The sequence below is a fragment of the Dipodomys ordii genome, unplaced genomic scaffold (assembly GCF_000151885.1).
Source record: "Dipodomys ordii isolate 6190 unplaced genomic scaffold, Dord_2.0 Scaffold259, whole genome shotgun sequence".
Lineage (NCBI taxonomy): Eukaryota > Metazoa > Chordata > Mammalia > Rodentia > Heteromyidae > Dipodomys > Dipodomys ordii.
In genome coordinates this window covers 230,872-254,844 of record NW_012267475.1, presented here as the reverse complement: position 1 = coordinate 254,844, position 23,973 = coordinate 230,872, and the positions used below count along the sequence as shown (strand labels likewise).

The 23,973-nt window shown below is 47.7% G+C and overlaps 2 protein-coding genes across 4 annotated transcripts in view; one reads left to right on the top strand and one right to left on the bottom strand.

The window, feature by feature from the left end:
* The window catches only part of March8 (membrane-associated ring finger (C3HC4) 8, E3 ubiquitin protein ligase), a 33,851-nt gene extending 13,052 nt beyond the window's left edge, over nt 1-20,799 (top strand). For 2 of the 3 annotated variants that reach the window (XM_013036217.1, XM_013036218.1), the window contains exons 2-6: nt 3,380-3,430; nt 12,540-12,622; nt 14,862-15,042; nt 17,075-17,222; nt 17,605-20,799. In XM_013036217.1, the coding sequence (XP_012891671.1) occupies nt 3,380-3,430; nt 12,540-12,622; nt 14,862-15,042; nt 17,075-17,222; nt 17,605-17,909 (768 nt within the window). In that variant the 3' untranslated portion in view covers nt 17,910-20,799. Of the gene's footprint in view, nt 1-3,379; nt 3,431-12,539; nt 12,623-12,816; nt 13,663-14,861; nt 15,043-17,074; nt 17,223-17,604 lie in introns of all 3 variants that reach the window. The other variant, XM_013036219.1, reaches the window with a different exon arrangement.
* A 1,972-nt stretch (nt 20,800-22,771) lies between these two features.
* The window catches only part of Alox5 (arachidonate 5-lipoxygenase), a 29,414-nt gene continuing 28,212 nt past the window's right edge, over nt 22,772-23,973 (bottom strand). Inside the window, exons 13-14 of the mRNA XM_013036191.1 lie at nt 23,607-23,777; nt 22,772-23,380 (exon numbers count right to left, since the gene is read on the bottom strand). Of these exons, the coding sequence (XP_012891645.1) occupies nt 23,201-23,380; nt 23,607-23,777 (351 nt within the window). The 3' untranslated portion in view covers nt 22,772-23,200. The remainder of the gene's footprint in view (nt 23,381-23,606; nt 23,778-23,973) is intronic.

Sequence of the window (23,973 nt, the reverse complement as noted above, 5' to 3'; positions counted from 1 at the left end):
TCTTTCTTTCTTTCTTTCTTTCTTTCTTTCTTTCTTTCTTTCTTTCTTTCTTTCTTTCTTTCTTTCTTTCTTTCTTTCTTTCTTTCTTTCTTTCTGTTGGTCCTGGGGCTTGAACTCTGGGCATGGGCACTATCCCTCAGCTCTTGAGCTCAAGACTAGCACTCTACCACTTGAGCCACAGCATCACTTCTGGTTTTCTGAGTGGTTTATTGGAGATAAGAGTCTCACAGACTTTCCTGATGGGGATGGCTTTGAATCACAAACCTCAGAGCTCAGCCTCCTGAGTAGTTAGGATAAAAGGCGTGAGCCACCAGCGCCCGGCTTCTTTTCTTTCCTTTTCTTTTTCTTTTTTGCTGGTCCTGGGGCTTGAACTCAGGGCCTTGCTGTACCTGAGCTTCTTTGTGCTCAAGGCTAGTGCTCTACCACTTGAATCACAGCACTACTTCCATAGTACTTTATTGGAGATAAGGGTCTTATAAGGACTTTTCTGCCTGGGCTGGCTTCAGACTGTGATCCTTAGGTCTCAGCCTTCTGTGTAGCTAGGATGGTAGGTGTGAGCCACCAGTGCACGGCTCTTTTTTCTTTTTCTTTTTAAAATATTCATTGTTCTAGCAAGGAAAATAGGATCAAGTTTCACATCAAATTTATTTAAGGGTAAAGACTAGCTGCTGTCAGCCAGGTGACAGTGATGTATATCTACACTTCTAGCTGGTCAGGACACGGAGACCTAGAGGACTGAGGAACAAAACCAGCCTGGGAAGAGAAGTTTGATGAGACTCCTGGATTCTTAGTGTTACATGTCTTAACAGCTATCCCTTTTTCCACTCTAGCATTCATTTTCTGTGGAGAATCTTAGGATATTACATATTTATTCTCTTAGTACCTCAAAGCTTCTCTGTAGATTTCCAGATGACAGTGTACCTGCTGCTCACTGTGTGGCTACAAGGTATTATGACAGTGGTATAAACTGTCTGGCTTTTAGACTAAGAAATCTTCCATTAAGGCTAAGCACTTAGTAATAGTGTCTTATATACTTAAAAAGGTCTGTACTTCTGTTACTACTCCGAATTATAAAATAAGGAAAAAAACTAATGATATGCAGAAATTTGTGTTATTTCTATAAAGGCAAAGAAGAGAACACTAAAATGTCAGTGCTGGCTGGCAGGCTGCTGAGTGGTCTAAACTTTTTCTTCATGAGCATTCAAAGCCAAGAGCACAGAAATGAAGACAGCCTGAAGTCTGCCCAATTGAGAAGGGGAAGCCAGCTCTCAGTAATGTCTCCTCAGACATCCTCCTCCTCTCTTCCTACCCTGATGAGCTGTCATTAAGTATAAGCTTATTAGAGTAGACTCACTCTTCTTTTTTTTGGGGGGGGGTCCGGTCGTGGGCCTGAACTCTGGGCCTGGGCGCTGTCCCTCAGCTCTTCAGCTCAAGGCTAGTGCTCTACCACTTGAGCCACAGCACCACTTTCGGCTTTTTTCTTTCTGCTTATGTGGTGCGAAGGAATTGAACCCAGGACCTCAGGCATGCAAGGCAAGCGCTCTACCACCGAGCCACTTTCCCAGCCCCTAGATTCACTCTTGACAGGGGTTTGTAAACAGTCTGCTAGCTTGTGATTGTCCCAATGATTTTACCTTACGACACCTCAGCTTCTGGTGTGTAGTATGTGAACTTGAAAAGAAAAAAAAAATCATCCTAAAGCTATAAGATCTTCTCTTCCTCTTCTAATAGTGTTTTTTTTGTTCTTTTTTTTTTTTTTAGCTTTGAATAAGAATAAATGAATGATAGATTAGTGTTGAGGCTCATGCCCCAAATACTGACTCCTCAGGAAGCTGAGGTCAGGAGGATTTCGCTTTCAGAGTATCCTGGGTAAAAAATGGTTGTGAGTCTCCATCTTAGGGGAAGAAGCTGGGCATGGTGGTGCACATTTATCCTATCAGCTATGTTGGGAAGTATAAACTAGAAGGACCACTGTCTAGGCATGGACCCAGGCAAAAAGTGAGATTCCCTCCATCTCAAAATAACTAGTACAAAGAAAGGTTCAGTGAGAGAGCACTTGCCTTGCATGTGCAAAGCCCTGAGTTCAAGCCCCAGCACTAACACCCTGCAAAAGAACAGAATGAATGGATTCAGTAGTTATTTTATTTTTAAAAACCAGGTTTATACTTAGATTTTTTAAATTATAACTTCCCTGTACAACTATTTGAACATTAAAAAATAATTTTTGAGGTCCCATGTAGAAGATAATTGTGCTGGTTTGCTAAAGCTACCGTAACAGCCACAATCTGGGTGACTTATGCTGCAGTGTCTCATAGTCTGGATGCTGGAATTATGTGCTCAAGGAACCAGCCAGGAGGTATCCTTGAGGCCTCTCTGGCTTGCTGATAGTATCTGTTCCCTGTGCCTTCACAGTCTTTTCTCTGTGTACTATAACTTAATCACTGCCCCCCCATACCTCCTCTACCTCCTTTCCCATCTCCTTTGTGGGTCCTGGGGCTTGAACTCAGGGCCTAGGCACCGTCCCTGAATTTTTGTGCTCAAGGCTGGCATTCTTCACTTGAGCCACAGCTCTACTTCTGGCTTTTTGGTGGTTAATTGGAGATGAGAGTTTCGGGGAACTTTCCTACCCAAAATGACTTTGAACTGTGATCCTTAGATCTCAACCTCCTTAAAAGGTCCTCCCAAATTTTCTCATTGTTATTTCTCAATAGGACCCCACTCCTAAGTATGCTCCCAGTTACATGCTGATGTATTGGAAGTTAAGACTTCAGTATAAATATATATGAAAAAGACACACATATAAATTTGGGGTAGGGCAGGTAAGTATTATGTATTTGAGAATGAAAGACATTAAGGAGGGGGACTTTGAAACAAAAGTTGGTGGCTGAACACGGAGGTGTGTGAGAGGGAAGGATGCTAGTGTAACTCCCAGATTCCACTGCTCTGGGAAGAAGAACAGATATGAGGGAGAGGATATGCTGTGCCCCCATTTACTGCCTTGAACTTGGACAGTCAGGTGACCCGGCTTTTTTCCCCAGGTGAGGTCAGCTGTCCTGCTGTTTGGACCATATCACATACAATGAAGCATGCTATTTCTCACCTCTGAACTTGTACTTGAATGTGTTTTAAGACAACTACCACTGTCTTATTTTTACAGTTATTCCAAACTCTTTTCCTGATCAGTTCCTTTAGTACAGTGAACATTGTTTTTGTTTTGTTGTTGTTGTTGTTTTTCATTTTTGCCTGCTTTTCCAGTATCTAACACCTGGCCATATGCATCCAGTACATAGTAGTCAGTGTGATTGTTATAATCAGTTACTTGCTCTTTGCACATTTTAATGAAAGCTTGATATTTATCACCTGTTTGGCTTTCTTTCAGAATGAGAAAACTTTGGGACATTCCATGAGTCATTCAAGCAACATATCTAAGGTAGAGTACCTCCAAAATATGTTATTCGATGTCCACTCTTTGCATCTGTTGATACTTGTCTATCTTTTTTGGAGGGGAGAGATGGGGGGGGGGTTGAACTCAGGACCTAGAACTTGCTTAGCTTTGCTTGCTTGACTGATTGGCGCTCTACTACTTGGGCCCTACGTGCAGACTTTTTTGGCCAGTCCTGGGGCTTGAACTCAGGGCCTACACATTGTCCCTAAGCTTTTGCTCAAGGCTAGCGCTCTATCACTTGAACCACACAGCACCACTTCTGGCTTTTTCTGTTTATGTGGTACTGAGGAATAGAACCCAGGGCTTCATGCATGCTAGGCAAGCACTCTACCACTAAGCCACATTCCCAGTCCCAGACTTGTTTTTTGCTGGTTATTTTGGAGATGAAATCTTGCAGACTTTTCTTCTATTCAGGCTGGCTTGAAACCTCAGTACTCTGGATCTCAACCTCCTGAATAGCTAGGATTACAGTTAGGAACCATTGACCTTGTGATACTATTATCTTTTAAAGACATCAACTTCTAATACAGTTCTGTAGTAAACTTTAAGATCACATGACAATTGTTGCAGTTATATTTCTCTAATGAGGCAACTTTATGTTGAGGAAAGTGACTTTTAAGGGAAACTCTGTAGAAGAAATCTCAGCAAATAGAATATCTGTCTTAGGAATGCGTTTGACTGAGTCACACAGAGCCAACGGTGGTAATATAAACCTAGATTCATGGCTCAGGTGGTGAGGTTTTTGAAAGTAGGTGGTCTGTGGTTGAGTTGCTCACAGATGTCACCAGGCCCCTGGCTGTCTTTTCTTTCCATGTCACTTTCCTTCTGTGTTGTCATCATCCCTCTTGGCACCTTGGGAGCTGGGCCTTCACATACCTTGACTGTGTGTCTGCCAGGAATGAAAGGAATGATCAAGGAATGAAGAGGAAGGTTAATACTTCCCTGGCTGACCCCAGTTACCTCCAGCTAAGAAAAGGAGAACTTGATCTGCCCTCTCACAGCATCTCACCCTGCAGAGTGGTCCCTTTAGCACTTTCTAGAAGCATATCAGCTGTGAAGGTGTGTATGTCCAGGAGGCAGCAGAGGCTCCAACATAGTAAGGTTGCTCCAGGGTTTTCCTCTCAGAGGAGGCCAAGCCCACTCTGTCCCACTGGAATTGCTGCAGATCCCAGGAATTGGAATCCTAACCATACATAATCTTTGTGGAGCCTCAGCTGATGCCCACTCAGGAGGAATGAGATGCACAGGGCAGTGCACAGATATGATGGACTTCACTCTGAGAGAAGCCTTCCCTTTCAACTCTGAGACGTGGATCTGTTCCAAGTGACAGTTTGTAGAGCAAAGGATGGGTAGCACGTGCCTCAGTGAGAAGATAGGGCCCTGGATGCCGCCTGGGGTTCTCTAGCTTTTGAGGTTGGCGAAGGCTAGCACTACACTGTAGGCTGTTTTTGGAGTCCTACATAAATGTATTAATATATCATGAATAGTATGTACCCCTCCCCCCCATCAGTCAGATGTTCTTGGGGAGAAGTTAGACTAGGCATGTTTAAGGACCACTTTAAAGTATTTCCGCTCTGTATCTTAGCAAGCATATCCCAAAGAATGAGAGCATTGACCCACTTAGACATCTTGACTATTTTCTAGCTATTATTGCTGTTAGACAGGAATGAGATGGAACAGAGTGTCTGGTTGATTGAAGTACAGTCCAGTAGGGAGGCTTGGTAGCCCAATTTTGCTTCAAGGACATGTTGTGGCCGAGTTTGCTTTCCTGGTTCTTAATCCACAGTAGGCCAGTCAGAGGTTTGATTACTCAGATTCCTACACTGCATAGTAGGCAAAGTATGGATTTCTTAATTGATTGTGAAGAAAACAACTATCCCAGAGACAAGAGACTTACTTGCATGCAGTGAGAGCCAAGGGATTGATCTGGATGAGTTGCTGGCATCAGCTTGCTCATTCTGAGTCACAGACACCACTGCCCACATTTGAGCACTGATGAGGCCCATGTGTGTGTGTGTGTGTGTGTGTGTGTGCAAGTGTGTGCAAGTGTGTGCTTTGTCTCTTCCTTTCTAAAGGTATCTTATCATATTTTCATGTTTCTTTCTTACTAGTTTTCAGCTAAAGTATTAGGCCAGCATTTTCCAAGTTTCATTCAGAGGCTCCTGGAGTGTAGGGAAGGGGGGGCAGTTTTGAAACATGGAATAAAAATACTAAGAAAATGAAAGCATTTTCTGCCTTTCCACCCTCATTCTCTTATGGGGGTAGAAGGGATTCAAGGGCTGGGAATTGGGCAAGGTGACATCTTCTCCCAGAACACTAAAACAATGCATTCTTGTATTTTGAAGTGTCCTAATGCAGCAAGTACTGATAAATGTTGCTCCTGTGAGTACTCTGGGAGCCTGCACTGTGTTCAAGTCTGTGAGCCTCCTGAGGCATTCTAGAAGTACAGTCTTCCCAAATGTAGCAGTTTGGTTCATTTAGGAAGTATATACATTGAGCACCTTTTGTATGCAGACCAGACTACAGCAGTTTCAAATGTGATGTATTAATCTAGAAACATATTCCTCAACCTTGGTTAGGTGCAATTGGAAGAAATAAACAGGTTCCAAAGCATGGTGAAGAGTCCTTTGTGAGGAGGAGCCAGGCACTTACAATGGCTGTGGGAGTGTCCTTGGAGGAGCAGGAAGTGTGGAGGCCAGTGCTAGGCAAACAGCAGAGCAGAGACCAGGCAGGTGAGAGTTGTGGCGTGGCTTGGTTGTAGAGTGTTTCAGCACAAACAAAAAGCAAAAATGAAGCAATGCTTGCTTACATTGTGTGTGTAAGGGGGTAGGTCTTACAAAAGGTGACTGGTTTCATTTCCCACCTTCTGCCTCATTTGGCTGTGAAGGAGAAGCCCTAGCATGAAGTTAGGGTTCTGTGTTCTCATCTTGGGCATGTCCCTTTGGCTATAGTTTAACCATTCAAGTTCCGTGCTCCTTGGGCCAAGGCTGGCCAGATTGGCAGCCTGGGCCAAAGCTCACTTCGTGGCTTGTGGTGGATGGGGGTTGGAGGTCGGGTGGGAAGGAAGCATTCTGTAGCAGAGATGGGCCCTATCATCCATTGGGTGGAGTTTCTGACAGGGGCAGCATGCAAGCCTCCCAATGGAGTCATTTTGCATCCTGCACTGGCCTATATTTGATCATGGCACTGGCCTGTCTGTGGTTAGTTGCCCCATTCTTAAATGATTAAACTGCTCAGTGGGGTGTCCCGGAGCACAGTGAGGACTTTGGAGTTATAAGCAGTGCTTTTGCCTTCAGCTCTGATTTCCTCAAAGAATTCTTGGCAATGAAAATATGCTTGGATTATATTTGAAACATTAAATATTTAAAGCACATTACAATAGTAAACTTTTGAGTGATAAGTATCAGATGCAGCGCTTTCACCCTGCTGTTTTTGTGGCTTTAGTCCTTCCTGTGGTTACACCTGTAGTTTCTGGGACTGTGAAGCCATTTTGTTCATGGCAAAACCAAATTGTTTTACAAGATTCCAGGTATAGTGTGGACACCTTGGGAAGGCAAGCCTTCAGAAAGCGTTAAGCCACAGCCTTTCCTCTAGCTGTGCTGATAGACATCCCTCATTGTGCCCAAAAGGGGAAAGAAAATAATTCTGTGGCAGTGCTACTTCTAGGGTAATGTTCATGAAGTCATTTATAATGGAAGTCCTTTTGGCATTCAGTAGTTCTTATTGTCCATTCTCCTCCCTGAATCCTATGTTGTATATGTATTAATGGGAGGTTTAATAATTGCCTTTGTGAAAGCCCTAGCACAAGAATCCACATAAATTTGCCACAGCAGCCATACACTGGCCTTTCCTCCTCTAATTGTAGCTTCTGTTTGAAGACGAATACAATTGGGAATTTATTTATAGAAACAAGAGTATCATGAAACTTTGGTTTTGACAGAGTAATTTCTGTACTAAGCAGGAAGTTTACTGAAGTAATCTTAGTCTGTATATCTCAGTATCTGAACACCAAATGAGACTTTGTCTCTGTTATAGAAAGTTGGGCCTGCTGAGGTGGTGGTTAGGAGCAAAGCACTATCTTAGTTTGAAAGGGGAGACAGTAACTTTTAGCAATTTCCTGAGGAGGAAGCACAAAGAAAAAGGTGATCTAGTGAGCAGGACTTCCAGAATGGTCCCCCAAATGGTCCCACCCTACTTCCTAAACCTCTGCATGCCCTGATACTCTCTGCTGCTCCCCGATTGTGACAGCACAGGTTGCTTTGGAATAGGGAGATGACTTTTGACTATACGCATGGCCCCGGGGGAATCCCATGAATCCTTAAAAGTAGAGAAATTGCTGTGGCTGATGGCAGAAGGGGAAGTGAATGAGGTTGGCAGCACACTGGACTTGAGGGGAAGAAAGGGTACCACATGTGATGGTATTTACTTGTTGCCCCAGTGGTAGCCACAGTGGGAGGTCTATGGATCTGCAGGTAATGAGTGTTACCTTGAGCAGTGTGGCCCAGCACACCATAACAGTACTCTTGAGCCACAGACAGACAGTGCATCCATATTCTCTACACTAGTGGAGAGAACCTGAGCTCTTTGACTTATTTTGATGCTTTTTGTTTTCATTGTAGAAATTCAGTTGGATAGCCAGTGGCTTTCAGTTTTACCTTGACTGTGATCCATCGTAAGGCATAGGTTTTACATTAAAACCCAGTTGATTCATGCCAACAACTGAAAAATAAAATTCCCTCTGAAAGGCTTAATCCTTACTATGTCAGGCATGCTCTGATTGCTACTCTCCGTTCTATTGTGGTTTTTAAAGTTTAGAGCATGAGCCACTAAATCAATTTATTCACCATGTTGTCCCTGATTTGACAAAGAATTTATTAGTTGTTGTACTTTTGTGCTACCGGGACTTGAATTAAGGGCCTCATGCTTGCTAGGCAGACACTCAGCACTTGAGCCACACTCCCAGCCCTTACTTTATTTCTTCAATGTTTTTAAGTAAAACTTTGCTTAGAAATTATCTGCATGGCATGGCACTGCCAAAGGGTCTCTATGAAGTTGGTGTCCTTTCCAGCAGGTGTCTGGTATCCTGCACAGATAGCAGCAGTGCTTCTTAGCCTGCTTCCCTTGTGGGCCTGTTAGGGACACAGAGAGAGCATCCTCCCTTTCTAGCCTTTCTACCTGGTAGTTGGTCCTGCAGGTAGGAATAACTAGATAGGGATCAAGTTGGTGCTGGTGCTTTGCCATCATAAGCAGAGCTGTACAGACCTGAATTCCTGCAGAACTGCTGGCACAGAGTAAGTGTACCTTTGTAATTCTGAGTACTGTTGCCCACAGCTGAGGTTGTATCAGTGCATAAACACACCTGTCCCCACACTACAGCTAACATAGCTGTGCTACAAACTTCATCATTTTCCCCCCTATCATGTCATCTTCTTGCAGTTGATTTGTTACGTACTCACAGTGAGAGAGGTTCAGCATCTTCCCATGTTTGAAGAGCCATCCAGTCCCATTTTTTAATTGAGTTATCAGCAGGAGATGCAGACATGAGCCCTGTTTACTTCTTATCCTCCTTGTTAATTCCCTTTAGATATGTGACTTTAAAACAAGCTGGCCCAACAGCCCATTCCTGCGGACCTATACCTGCTGATGGAAATCACATGGATAAATTCACCTTGGCTGGGGTCCTGGGACCCCAGGGTTTTCAAGGCTCTTTGCTGGCACAGGAAAGGCCCAACAAGGGGTTGCAATAGAGAAGAAGGGGCAAGGGAAGGGTGTGACTAAAAAGAAGGCCTCGAGGTTGTCCTACTGTGAGAAAGTGGTATGTTTCTGCCCTGCCTGAGAAGTAAATGTCCTGAGGACTGGGTCTCATAGCCCCTGCAGAGGTGGCAGGTTCTCCCAAAAGGACACAGAGCAGAAAGGGGTACCAGAACCATCAAAAAATTATATGAAGTGTCCCCTGCCCCATACTGGGATTTGAACTCTTTGTACTTGCTAGGCAGGCATTCTGTCACTTGAACCACACCCCCAGCCCCTTTTGCTTTTAGTTATTTTTCACATAGGGCCTCACTTTTTGCTTGGATTAGCCTCAGCTTATGACCCAGTACATGTATGACCATGTATGGTGGTTATACCACACTCAGCTTCTTTGTGAGGGGCGGAGGAGGGGGGGAGGAGGGAGCTCACTAACTTATTTCCCAGGCTGGCTTCAAACTGTGGTCCTTTTTAATTTCTTCCCAAGTACTTGGAATTATAGGTGTGAGCCACTGTGTTAGTTTCCTTGTTAAAATCACTCATAATGGTAGATCTGGTGGACAAGACAACTAGTAAGAGACTCACATACAACCAAACAGATTGTCTAAAATTGTCATTCTTCAGAGTCAACTGAGATTCAGGCTTGGGCAGAACCCCGAGGTCATCTTAAGGAAAGGGGACTTTTTTTGTTGTTGTTCAGTTGCTTCACATTTTTCTTCTTACAATTAGGAAGTGTCTTTTGGAACCAGCAGGAAGCCTCGGGGCAGCACACTGCCGCCTTCTTGCACACCAGTTACACACCTAATTGCAGCACCACCCTGTGTCAGTCCCTGTGCTGCAGCAGGGACAGGCCCCACCTCAGAGCACCGCAGGTCCTGCCCATTGTGACCAGGTGGCTTTTTCCTCACGGAACTTTGTCTCCCCCCACCCGCCTTGGCCTTTACCCCAGCCAAATACTAATGCCATGTTACCAGAGACTTGTGAGTTACTTGAAGGCTACAAGGCAAGTATGTACTTTCTCTTTGACTTCAGCCTCCTGCCTGAGGCCTGTCACTTCCCAGATGCTGACCCTGGTTTGGCAGCATTCTCCATATAAGACTCCACCCTTCTAATAGGATCCTCTGAGCCTCAGAGACACCAGAGAGAAGCCCTTGTGGGACTCAGTGTCATCAGCTGAGTTTAACCTGCGCAGTGAGGAAGGGAGGTGACTGATTGAAGTGAGTTGAGGAGGCTGTGAATACAGCTGGAGGCTGGTTACACCTTCCTTCCAAGTCTGCCTGAGGTGGGGCGGTGGTAACTTCAAGTCTGTCCTACAGATGTGCCCAGCCTGTGGCCTTCATGATATTTCTTTGGCCTTGCCTATAGAGGCTCAACACAGCTAGCTAATCACTGCAAGAAGTTCATGAAGTGCTGGGAAATGAGCCCAGGGTTATGTGTAAGCTAGGAAAGTGCGTGCCAGTGAGTCTTATTCCCAGCCCTTGTGAGGCTTTCCATCTCAGGATGAGATTGGCATTAAGCATCAGAGAACCACCAAAGATTGGGGAAATTAGGGTACTTTAATTGTTTCCCTCACTCTGTCTCTCTCTGGTAACTGACAATAAAACTTTGGTACCAAAGGACTTATGTGCCTAGCTTAGGGCTAGAGAACCCTCCAAGGGGTGAGATCTTGGCATGCTGCCCTGGGGTAGGGGAGGTACTAGAGAAAGATATAGCTCATGCAGATGGGCCTACAAGACATGGGGTAGGGGTAACAGCACCCTGTCCACTTAAGTCCTAAGACTATTTCTTTTAGGAAGAATCTTGAGACATAGCAACACAGGCTTAATTTAAAGAATGTCATTTTTGTGTCTGTATGTGAATGGTTAAGAATTTTGTCCATTAGTGCTTAACAAAATATGTGTAGGTGGGTACCAGTGGCTCATGCCTATAATCCTAGCTGGTCAGGAGGCTGAGATCTAAGGATCCTGATTCAAAGCCAGAACAGGCAGGAAAGTTCATGATCAGGCTTCTGATTGGATATGAAATGATGGCTAACCTCAATCTGGAAGGAATACGAGCAGAGGTCCAATTGGCACCCCAGTCCTGGCTCTCTCCAGGTTAGTGTCTGTGTTGCATGAGCAGTGGCATGTGCCATTCTGGTGACTGTCAGGTGTCACAGGTCATATTGGTAGAATGCCAAGATGACAGCGGAACTTGGGGTACACTTAGAGAGAGTAGAAGCTTGTCCTGAGCCAGGGAATTATGAGCCATGCTGGATTACCCCTCCCCCAGATCAAGAAACTAGGGGTTTACTCAAAGTGATAACATTGTTTCTTGAGCCCTTCCAGTGGAATAGAGCTGATGCAATAGCCTGCCTCTATTATAAGCAAAGCAAGTTTTGGTGGATGTGAGGACTTTAGAATGCCTTGCTAAACAAAACACAGCTCTAGACCCCCAATGGGGTTAGCATGGGAAACAGGGGCCTCCTAGCTCCTCTACTTCGTCCTCCCTCCCTCCCTCTATTTTATTCCTCCCTTCCTCCCTCCCCTCTCCCATTACCACCCCCCTCCATTTCTTTTCTCACTGTGGTACTTCTCTGTCTCTAATTTGGCAGTACCTTCAGAGGCTCTTGATTATTTTCCTTACTTCTCAGTTGTAGGGTTGCATCTCTCTGGAGTGTCCTGGGTTGTGTTGTGGCTTTGTGGCCTCAGATCATGTAGTCTCTCTATGGAGAGCTGGGTAGTAGAGAGCTGGTAGTGAGGTTCTGTGGACCAGTGCCCTAGGCACCTGTGTGATTTGTGGAGGGAGGAGAACTCTTTCTTACATTTGCGTAGCACCTGAATTTTTGTGTGTATGCATGCTAGTCCTGGGGCTTGTACTCAGGGCTGTCCCTTTGCTTTTGTTCTCAAAGCTAATGCTCCATCACTTGAGTCACAACTCCACTTCTGGCTTTTTTGTGATTCATTGGAGATAAGAATCTCACAGACTTTTCTGCCTGTGCTCACTTGGAACCAGGATCCTCAGATCTTAGCCTGCTGAGTAGCTAGGGTTACAGGAGTGACTCACCATCATCTGGCTTTGTGCTTATTTTCTTAAGTTAATATTCACTAGCTAAGTTCAGATACTTGGGAAATAACCAGCCACCAAACTTGTAGGAGCTTAGAAGTGATGTGTACTGGTCTCAGGTGTTTCGTGGCTACACGTTTGCCACAGAATGCTGTTGGAACTGTTCCCCTAGGCAAGTAGGAGCCCAATGCATAATCCTTGCAGAGTAGTGGGGAATAGCAAGCACGCTTAGCGTTTTCTACCTACTGCCATTGCCAGGGAAACTGTTTCCTCAACACTGACTGAAGGTGTGTCATTGCAGGCTGGGAGTCCTCCATCTGCATCCGTTCCAGTGTCTGCCTTCTCTCGCACTTCTGTCACACCATCCAACCAGGACATCTGCAGGTAACACTGCTTCAGATGCCACCTTGGCTCGGTTGTCCCCAAATGCACAACAGTGTCTGTAGGTTCTGTTTTCCATTGTTGGCCCACTTGTATGTGCCGTTGCCCAGTTACCAGAGTCTCATTTCTTCACTGTGGTGTCTGTTCTCTTCTAAACTTGTTTCCCTCTGTGCTTTATCCCGCTGTTGTGCATGCAGTTCCGGTGCAGTGTTTTCTGACTGTTGTCACCACAGTCCCGTGCAGTCTGCTGTTGTCTTGAAAGCACCTCTCTGCCAGAGGTCTGTGACACAAGGGCTCCCTGTGACAATTATCTGTAAAGACACATTACAGGCACCAAAGAGAAACTCCTTTGGTTCAGAATGGGTCCAGCCCTTGAAACCTATGAAGAACTCCAAGGCCAGAAGAACACTAACGTTCTCAAAGTCACTAAACGATGTGGGTGAGAAGACCCAGGATGCCTTGGAAAGCTTTGACTACGTGGAGAAGACATGTTCTGAAGGAAAACTAGCACCCCCTCAACACCCAGGGCTCAGAAAGAATGGGCCCCATGCTAAAGAGAAAAGAGCTCTGGCCCGCCCACCTCTTGGTCGTCCCAAGCACTCTCAGGTCTCCTCCCTTTCTACCAACCATTCAGCCACCACAGAGGTGGAAGCCAGCAAGGGCAGCCTGCACGCCCCTCTCTTAGAAGAGAAAACAGATGGCGAGTCTGTGTCTCGAAGCCGGCGGCTGCTCCGGTACCTGTTCTCACTCTCCCACAGCTTGAGTGCCAGCAGCCTGCACAGGTTCCATGAGCTAGAGAGCCATGCCGTTCACTTGCATGCCACCAAGTCCTCCAGTGGGCTGGCAGGGAGCCCAGACTTCTGCTCCGATGAAATGGGAGATGACGACGTCTTTGAGGACAGCACTTCTGTCACACTGAAGAGCAGGGTCCTGCGGGCGCCCCTGTGCTCAGTGGAGAAAGACAGTGACCTGGACTGCCCTTCCCCGCTCTCTGAAAAGCGCCCCCCCACCTCACCTGTCTCTACCTCAGGGGATGCCTGCAGGTTGGTTTACCTGGAACTGTTCGGGCCGTGTCTGCTCGCACCCCCGTAGCCTCACCTTGCTTTAATATGTGAAGTTTCAGGAAAATGAAGTAATAACCCAGTTGTAGCCACTTACAGAGTAATTGTTTCCTCCAGGAGATTGGAGTATTGATGCCATTTGAAAATCTCATGTTAAAAGATGAAGAAGCTACACATATTAAAGGCCAAGCTGACTCTTTGCAGCTAAAATAAGTAGACTTTGCATAAACAAAACAAAAGAAAATAGTATCTCCAGCTGTCCAGCTTGGTGCTCCTGATTTTAAGCATTTCCAGAGTCTTTATTCTCTCTCTCTCTCTGTCTCTGTCCTCTGTCTCTCTTTGTCTCTGTCTCTCTCTCTCTTGCTTTTTACTCCCTTCATAAGTGTGGGGGCCTGGCTCTCCCCAGCACCTCCTTTATCCATTTCTTCTCTTAACTCTTAGCTCAGGTATAGCATCCCTGTCCAAAGGTCCTTATTTTGCCTTATCTTCCTGTAAAGCATCCTTGTACAGACCAGAGTGCTCAGGGTTGATTCCCTGTCACTGATCCTGTTCATCCTCCAGGCTCCTTGCCTCAGTGCCAGCTGGCGTAGTTTTCATGATTAAATTTAAAACAAAACAAAACCTGACCCTAAAACAGTTCAAGAGTCTGATCTTGCTAGCTCTCAACTCCTACCAGGTGTCCCTACCTGGTCCCTGGCAACTGGAAAAGACTCCTGTCCTCAGAGGCCCCTGTCCCATGAGGTCAGCAGTCGAGTCCAGGTGCTTGCCTCCTTGCAGATGGCTGCTTTACATGAACCCCCATGTGGTTCACTGTGGTACTTTGGTTTCACATAGAAATGTTTAGGTTTTTGTTTCGCAGAAAAAATTGTCCTCTGACATGTTATGTTTCCTTAAATTCATCTTTCAATGACTGTCTCAAGTCTTACCTGAAAATGACTGCTTTGTCATTTCTTGTGTTATTTTCCCTCTCTGTTGCCAAGTGCCATCCTGGCTTTCTCTGCTGGTGCGGTAAGCTGGAACTTTCAGTTGGTGGTAGTTGTTGGCGTTTGTGTTTCTGTGCCTGTTACTCTGTGGTGTTCATTTCTCAGTGTTTCTTTGGGGTGGGGGGGTCTTCCTTGCACCAGACAGTTCCCTCCCTGTTGGAGCCCTTCTCACAGTGACTGCTTTTTCTTGTGCTGCAGGATCTGCCACTGCGAAGGTGACGATGAGAGTCCTCTGATCACCCCATGCCGCTGCACAGGCAGCCTCCACTTCGTACATCAGGCCTGCCTGCAGCAGTGGATCAAGAGCTCTGACACGCGCTGCTGCGAGCTCTGCAAGTATGAGTTCATCATGGAGACCAAGCTGAAGCCTCTGAGGAAAGTACGTGAGCGGGCCACCCGGAGGCACAGTGACCAGGCCTCGCAGCCCTGGGAGGCTTGCCTGTGCCCAGTGGTTTAGCAAGTAGGGGGCTGGCGCTTATGTTCTCATTGTAGATCTTTGTCTGTACTGATGTCTGAGCCCCTGCCCCCAACCTGGGAAGATGTTCTTCTCCTCCTGTTGTCATGCTTCTCTTTCTTACATGTTGAGACTGCTAGCTTCTCTGTGTCAGTCAGCTGCCCTTGACCACGACTGTCCCTTCACATCCTGGTCAGCATTTAGCTTCCTGCATATTAGCTGCTCATGTCTAGCCTCTCCAGTTGGGACTACATGTTAGAGGTTGCAGTCTCTCCCCAGCGCTCACCCTGCTGTATCACACAGTCTTTGTTTTTGTACACACTGGTAATAAGTATTTGCTGGGCGGTAGCAACATGTAGCCATCAGGCCTCAGGTCATTACTGTGTGTGTGTGTGCGTGCGTGCGTGCGTGCGTGCGTGCGTGCGTGCGTGCGTGCGTGCGTGCGCGCGCGCGCTTCTATGTATTGCTGGGGATTAAACAGAAAGTCTTGTGCTTGCTGCCACTAGAGTCATACCTTCAGTCATTTTTATCTTCAGTGTATTTTTCAGATAAAGTTTCACATACTTTTGCCCAGGCTAGCTTGCAGTCTTCCTATTTCCACCTTCTGTGACACCATACCTGGCCAACTTCTCCCTTCTGAGAGGAGCTCTGTTCCTGGCACTGGCCTCCTCCTCTGATATTGATAGTTTGATATGTCTATGTGTTCAGTACAGAATGTTTTTGGTTCTTCCTGTTTTAAAATATTAATATATAAATTGCCAGTGGAATTACATAGTCAGATAACAGTACATGATGGGGCCAATTTAATGCTTACTTACCTGTTTGTAGAGCTTATCAGGTATGCTGAGGGGGAAGGACTCCTTGTAGGCAGGCCTTGTGTGGGGAGGGTGGGACCTTATAGATGGCTTGGTTTGGGAAACAGTTCCTAAAGGACAAGTGGGCTTGGCAGGCAATGGGAAAGGAGTTTAGAGGGATCACATTTTAGAGAACATCCACCAAGAAGGTGGATTTGAGGCCACGTGGAATGGTTGAGCTATGGGTATCAAGAAATGGCAGGGGTCAAGGTGTTAGAAATTGCATGGTACTATGTTCTAGCTGGGAAGTCCAGAGATTTTGTTAATTATAAAAGCCCAGCAGAAAGCAGACAGGTGTTAAAGAAGTCAGCTGCAGACTGTTTGAAAAACTATTTTGCCTCAGTAAAAATCTTCATTGAATACATTACTCTATGCCAGTTGTTCAAGTGAGTGTGACCACACTTGGATAATCTAGGTGAACCACGAGGCTCTGCTTTCAGCTTACCCTGTACAGGACCATTGGGATAAAGGCAAGAGATAGGCAGAGTGTTTATGCCTTGTTCTTTCTCTGTACTTTTATTGTTTCCTTTGGATTTGGGAAGCAGTAAATGAGAAAGAAACCTGGCTATTTGGAGCAGCTGGGTGAGCTCCTGGAGGAGATGGCACTGGGGAGTGTGCTTGTATCTGGAACTCTGGGTATTGATCTCAAGCCCGTGCAGCCAGAACTCAGAGGAACAAAGGTGGAGCACCTTCTGCCATTGCCTTCCGTGTGACCCATTGCTCTGTGTTGTGGCATCATCAGACCTTTTGTCTGTCTGTCTTTGTTGGTTGGCATGTCAGGGAGACCTAAAATGTAGCAACTGAATCTGGGGCCAGCCTGCTCCCCTCAGGAGTTACAGGCTCCTTTGTCAGGATGCTCACTGCCTCTTCATGTACGAGTTAATGATGGCGGTTCAGGAGTCACTCTACCTGCAGCTTTCATTGCATAGCCAAATGGCTGTGCCAAATAGCTGGTTGAGGTCAAGTAGCTTTAGTACTAGGGAGAGTCCGCTGGTTCAGAGAGAGAGGGAAGGAGGGCTTGAGAGTGGCCAGCATCTCAACTCTCCCATGGAGGCACTGTGCTCTTGAGTCTAAGCCTCACAGGCTGCTTGTCTCCTTTCCAGTGGGAGAAGTTGCAGATGACAGCCAGTGAGCGGAGGAAGATCATGTGCTCAGTGACCTTCCATGTCATCGCCATCACCTGCGTGGTCTGGTCCTTGTATGTGCTGATTGACCGCACCGCAGAGGAGATCAAGCAGGGCCAGGTAACAGGTGAGCACGGCACACAGGGACCCAGGTCTTAGTTTGGTGCATTACCTAGCTGGGCCACACACATCTGTTTTTTGGAGGCGGGAGAGGGAGTGGAGGTCAGAATCACGCAGGAGGCACCCAGCATCCTTTTCGGTGTGGCTGTGGGTGCCCTCGTCAAGTCCAGTCAGAAGAGATGAAATTGCACCTCAAGGGACTGTCTAGAAACCCCTCCTGAGAAAGTAGGATACAATATGAAGTTGCTGAGCACTTTTCCATCCTGCTTTTGAGGAGAGGAGTTGATGAGTGGAGGCTTCTGGCTGTGGAAGTTCAGAGCTGTTTTAGTTGCTTTAGATCTTATTAAATAAGGTTTTCCAACAGGCTGACTTGAGTTTCTTCCTTCCAGGAATCCTAGAATGGCCCTTTTGGACGAAATTGGTGGTTGTGGCCATTGGCTTCACTGGAGGACTTCTTTTTATGTATGTGCAGTGCAAAGTGTACCTCCAATTGTGGAAGAGACTCAAGGCTTATAACAGAGTGATCTATGTTCAGAATTGTCCAGAAACAAGCAAAAAGAATATTTTTGAAAAACCTGCACTAACAGAGCCCAACTTTGAAAATAAAGATGGACGTGGCATCTGTCGTTCCGACACAAACTCTCCTTCCTGCACAGAGCCTGAGGACACTGGCGCAGAAATCATTCATGTCTGATGGTGGAGGATGCCACTCCCTGGACATCCACGAAGAGCTGAAGGATTTGTTTACTGCCAACTGTATACCTTTCTTGAGTCCTTTAATAGCATAGACTGTGCGGGTGACTTACAGTGGCCTCTGTCTTTCTGACTCTCCTTGGCAAGTCTCCTGAAAGTCCTATGGGGCAGACAGTACTGGGCCCCACTTTTGCCTGCTGCTCTGTAGGACAGGAAGGTGGGATACTCCACACACACACCATGGCTGAGTTCCTGCCCACCCTCCGGAGCAGAGTGAGAGAATAAAGGGCCATGCTAGGAAGATCAGCAGGGCCCAAAGTGAGCCATCCCTGCCCAGAGCCCGGGGCTAGGAATGTGCAGGGCTGGGTGAGGAGAGTCGGGGGATGGGGTAGAAGAGCCCCCATATACAAGCACCTGCCTTCCTTTGTTGGCATTCAAGCAGATGAGGCCTCAGAGCCCAATGACACATGGTTCACTGAACAAACAGCACTTTACAAAAGAGAATCTTTATTTTGTGATACCTGTGTCTAGTGGGGTTGACACTTAAAAGAGCATCAGACTCAGAAATCTCCCTTTGTTGCCCTTACCTCCTTCTCATCAAAGTAGATCTGAAACCCTTTTTGCCTTACGTACTTTGAGTAGCAAGATGTCCTCAGTGCCCAAATGACAGACGTGTGGCTGGTCAGCAGGGCAGAGGCTGACCAGAGCCCAGTTGATGGGAGCAGATGGTTGCTCAGTGGCAGTGAGCGAGATTCCTGCTTCCTGCGGCTTGGAGCCTGGTTCGGCTTGCCATGCATTTTTGTCAGCACTGAAGAAGGGTTTTGAGATGGAAGCAGAAAAGAAGTGAGTGCTTAGGAGAGACAAGTACTTAGGAAATGTTCCTTGACAGATAGCTGTCTACTACACTGGTATCAGCTGTGCAGAAAGAGCAGGTGCCATAGGCGCGGGCACTCCTGTGCTGGCTCCTACAGGGAGCTCTGAGGAGTCACTGTCAGGGCCAGGAGGCAGGCAGGCAGGCAGGCAGGCCGGTTCTGGTAGGCCCTGGCATGAGCCACAAACTACTGTGGGTCCCTCTGTCACTGCTCTGAAACCCACACCAACCCATTGTCGCCTTAACCACATAGAACAGACAGGATGGCCCCATACCCAGTCCATTCTGCCATCAGGGATTATCTCCAGCACCATTTTTCATACCACAGACTAAACCAAAATCACTGCCATCAAATGGCCTTTGCTCCTTTAAAAAGCCAGATGAAAATTCTGCTCTTGAAGCCCAGTGTCAGTGCCAGGCAAATAGCTCCAGAGGTAGCTATGCCACATGCTGTGAGTGACCCAGAGCCTGAGTCTCCTGGGGTGAGACAGCACAATGCCTGGGTGTCCTGCCCTGGAATGGGATGGAACAAACACAAGAATCGTTTTCTTTGCAGTTGCATGGAGAAGCCCTGTGGTTGGTGGGAAAGGCAGGAGGCAGCCTTTGAACTGGGGGAGGCTGAGAGAACAGGTCCTGTCCTGCTGCTTCTGGATCGAATCTGACTTGCTGGAGTCCCAGGACCTGTGGGGAGCTGACTCTGATGTCACCCTGTGCTCCCTGCGTCCCAGGTCCCATCCAGCCTGTCTCTGTGCTCACTGTGCCCCCAAAGTGCAATTACCCACATTCCTTCTCAGCCTGGGGACACCAGGCAGCTACAGACTGCCCACTCAGGGGAGCTGAGCCCCAGGCACCCCTTAGGAGCTGCCCAGCTAGGTTTGCGGTCCTGTCTACCCATCCCTGCCACCCTCCCCGCAGTAGATGAATTTATGAAGAGGCCAGAATCAGAGTTTGCATGTGAATCCCTCCCACGGGGCCCCTCAGGCTGAACTTGAGAAGCACGGATACTTTCTATGGAGAGAAGTAGACTTAGGGGTAGCCCTAGCGGGTGTCCTGGGGGGAGGTGGCAGCATCCCTCTTATGGCAAAGGTGCCTTTGGAACCATGCCAACCACATGCTCTTCAAATCCGTCTTCCTCCTTTTCAGGAGGTCTTGACCCCTTTTCTCCTTTGACCAGTGCTGGCATTGCACGCTGCCACCCCTTGCCTTTCTCCCTCCTGGATCTAGTTCAGCGCCTGTGATCCAACAGAACCTAGCCTCTGTCCATCAGTGACTCAGTGAAACAGGTGGCATCATGCTGCCCTCTAGTGGGGACTCTGGATCTGCGCAAGCTCCCATAGTCTGTCCACTTGCCTCTGCTTTTGTGGGGCTGCCTGTCCAATTTTTGCCTCCGTTTGTGCCTGTCTTTAGTGGTAGGATGGCCTAGGGCTGAAACAAACAGTCCTGGGATGAGGCCTCAGAGCCAGGAGGGCTGATGCTTTTAGGCCAGGCAAAGGGGAAGAAGGAAACTGTCTCAGGGTGTCACAGCCAGCCCTCTCTCCAGCTTGGCCTTTACCCCATGAGTCATAGTTCCACTGATGGGCTTCTGACTTTATCTGCCAGAAGTCATTTAGGGTGTGTGCCCACTTTATTTTAAAAAAGAATTCTCTGGAAATGTAAAAGTTCTCTTCCTACTCCAAACCTCTGTGTGTCTCCTTCAGTGCTCTAACTAGCATAATGTGTCCAGAGCCTTGGGAGGCCCCTGCAGGGGGTGGGGCTGGGGCTGGGGCTGTAGAGTGAAGAGCATGCCCCCTCCCCTAAGGTGTGGCTGGATGCAAGTACACTTGTGAGGTACTACCCCTTTGAATCTGATTTGAAATATGCAACTTCCAAGCCTAGCCCAAGGAAGGATGGAAACATAGGGAACCTAAAAGCATTTGTCATTCGTTTTGGAAGAAATTAAAAGTTGTACAGCTGTCTGGTGCACATTTAGATGGTAATGTTTATAGAAAGTTGATTGTTAATAAAAACCAAATTTACACTGGCATGTGTGGTGTAGTTCCTAAAAGACTTCATATTTGAAATATTTCATAGAAAATTTCTAGTGATCTAAATGTCTAGTTTTGTATCCTTTTGTGTATGTCCACTGTTTCTCAGTATTACCACTTGAATAATTATCTGTATGGGGAGTTGTGCTATACAGTGGGTGTCTAATTGCAGCAATAAAGCCTTTCTTTACAAAGGAGTTTTGCTAAGAGTGCTTTCCTGTACCTGCAGGCCGGGGACCCTCTCTCTAGGTTCCTGTAGCTTATATGTCAGGAAAGAATTAGTAGTTTCCTGCTGGTGTGTTTTCCTCAGCCTTCAGACCCGGGACTTGGGGATGTCCAGAGGGCCAAAGGATGGACAGACTCATGTCCACAGGAAGCCAGCCTCACATTCAGGGGGTGTCTGGAAGACATGCCAGGCAGCCGGGGCAGTTGATTGACATTGACTACAGCCCAGCTGAGTAAGAGAAACCAGGGAAACCTGTTAGGGTTCTGGTGACCGCTCCCCAGGCTGTTTCCTGCTTGTGTAAAAGTTCCAGGAGGGATAGCAGCACCACTGGTCCTCAGATAATGGATGTCCACATGCACAGTCCCTTGGACTGTGGTACTCCAGAGACCCTGGGTACTCCAGAGCTGAGGTGGCTGGAAGCAAGGCTGTTCACATGAGCAGAGGGTTTGTCCATGCCAGGCTGCCTGTCCTTGGGGGCTAAGTGACAAGGGCCTCCATAAAGTGGACTTTGCCCAGAAAGCCTCGGAACCTGTTGAGGAAGGTCAGTGTGCGGGGCTGAGTGGAGGCCAGGGTGCTCCTAGGCCTGCACTCCCAGTTGGGAATAATGGAAGAGAATGAGAAAGCCACTCCTGCAGGAATTTGAGAGTGATTTGGATGCTTGATGACTGAGGAGTTTGAAGACACGCCAGGTGTGGGCCAGACAGTACAGAAAAGCTTCAGGCACTGCCCCTGACACCAGCCACAGTAAGGGTGGGGCTGCCACAGGGCTCCTTTTCTGTCAGGCTCTGTCATACAGGGCAGCAGCTTACTCAATAGCAGCTTCCTGAAGCCAGGCATTTGTGGCTTGCACCTGTAATCCTAGCTACTCAGGAGGCTGAGATCTGAGGACCATGGTTTAAACCAAGCCCAAACAGTTGTGAGATTCTTCCAACTAACTGCCCAAAAGCCAAAAGTGAGACTGTGTAGCTCAACTAGTAGAGTGCCTGAAAAGCTCAGGGATCGTGCTCAGGACTAGCACCAAAAACATTATTTTTGGTACTGGTCCTGGGGCTTGAATTCAGAGCCTTACATACTTGTTTGGCTTTTTTATATTATTATTAAGGCTGGTATTCTACCACTTGTGCCACATGCTCCACTTCTGGCTTTCTTCTGATTAACTGAAGATAAAGAGTCTCACAGACTTTTTACCTGGGTGAGCAGGATTTAAACCACAATCTTTACATCTCAGTCTCCTGAGTAGCTGGGATTACAGGCAAGAGCCACAATCACCTGGCTGCTTCCTATTTTTATAACTAAAACAGTGTCCATTTAGTTAAGAATCTCTTTGGATCCTTTTCCTGTTACAGTGGCAAAGTTAGATAAGAGGACATGCATGTGCACGTGTGTGTGTGTGCACACACGCGCACACACACACACGCACGCGCGCGCACACACACACACACCTCTGCAAACCCTGACTCAGGAGAAAACAAGTGTAGCTACTAGGACAGTATCTGAAGTTTGTCAGCTAGATGGGGGAGTTCACACAGAAGGCAACTACAGACATCTGACAAAACTATGGAGAGAGGCAAGCTCTAGCTGGCCAGCAGAGGTGGTAGCACTTGGATGGTATGTTTGAGAGGAGCAGGAGCCGTAGGGAAGGATGAGGGACTTTGATCAGGTTTGGGCAGGGAGACTTTGGCTCAGATAGAAACGCCTCAATTGTGGATTTATTTTTGGTGGTGACCGGAGTTTAGAGAATGTGGAACAAGACTTACGAACTTTATTTTTGTGACAACCAAAAGTTAATTCACAAGTATGTCTTTGGACACTGGCTGCATGCAAGAAATGGAATTAACTGTGACTAGCACAAGTAATCGACGTGCCCAGTAGCAGACCTGGACATCCTAACCAGCTGCTGTGCTGGCCAGAAGTGCTAAGCTGGGCGTGGAGGGGCCTTGCTCTAACCCTTACTGCGGTGTGAAGGAAGGCCCCTGACAATGCCTTCACAGTTCAATCACTAACAGTGGAGGAATAAACATGAAAACGCACTGAAGCCTTGCTATAATGTGACTCATCCGAGAGTGGTTTGATACCAGGCAGCCCGGGGCCTGAGCTCGGGCTCGCAGCTCGGAGGCAGGTTGGAAGCTGGCAGGGCAGTTTGCTTTGTCGGCCAGATGGGTGTAGGTGGCTCAAACGGCCACACTGTTGGGGATGCGGTCTGGAGACAAGTAGTAATAAGGCAGCTTTTTGTTCTTGTTGCGTTCGGCAATCACACTGACGATGGCCTCCAGGCTCTTGCGGAATCGAGCCATGGCCTCCTTTACCGGCTTCTCGATGAAATGCTCCTCGGGGTACATGCCCAGGAAGAGCTGAGGGCCCAGACACCACACACAGGCAGGTCAGTGCACGATGACCTTCACACTGCGTTCCCTCCCGTAACCCAGAGCCTGGCGCCCGCCACCACCTCTCCTTGGGTAGAGAGGGAGGTGACGGTCTACTCTCCATTCCTGGCTGCAGGTGTCCAGAGAGGGCCGATGAGATTGTGGGATGGGTTAAACATGGGTGAGCTGGGTCCCTCACCTTGCCAGGTCTCACCTCATTTTCCTGAAACTGACTCAGCGCCCACACAGCGCCCAGATGCCAGCAGGAGCGGCCGCGGTCCGGCAGCGTGTCCACAATCTGCTCGATGGTCACCACGCCCTTGGCGGTGGGCGGTGGGGCCCGCATGGTTGGGGGAGCATTGGGGATCCAGGAGCACCAGTCGTACTGCGGGAACAGTGCCGACCCAGTGGGCGCCCGCAGCCACCAGTCCAGCCCACTAGCCCACCGCACCCGCCTGACCAGGGGGAAGCTGGCCAGGCCGCACCCGCCCCTGACCCGCCCCTTGACCCGCCCAGGGCACCGCCCATCTCCTAAGGCCTCACCCTGCCTCCCCGCTGGCCCCGCCCATCCCGCCCAGGGC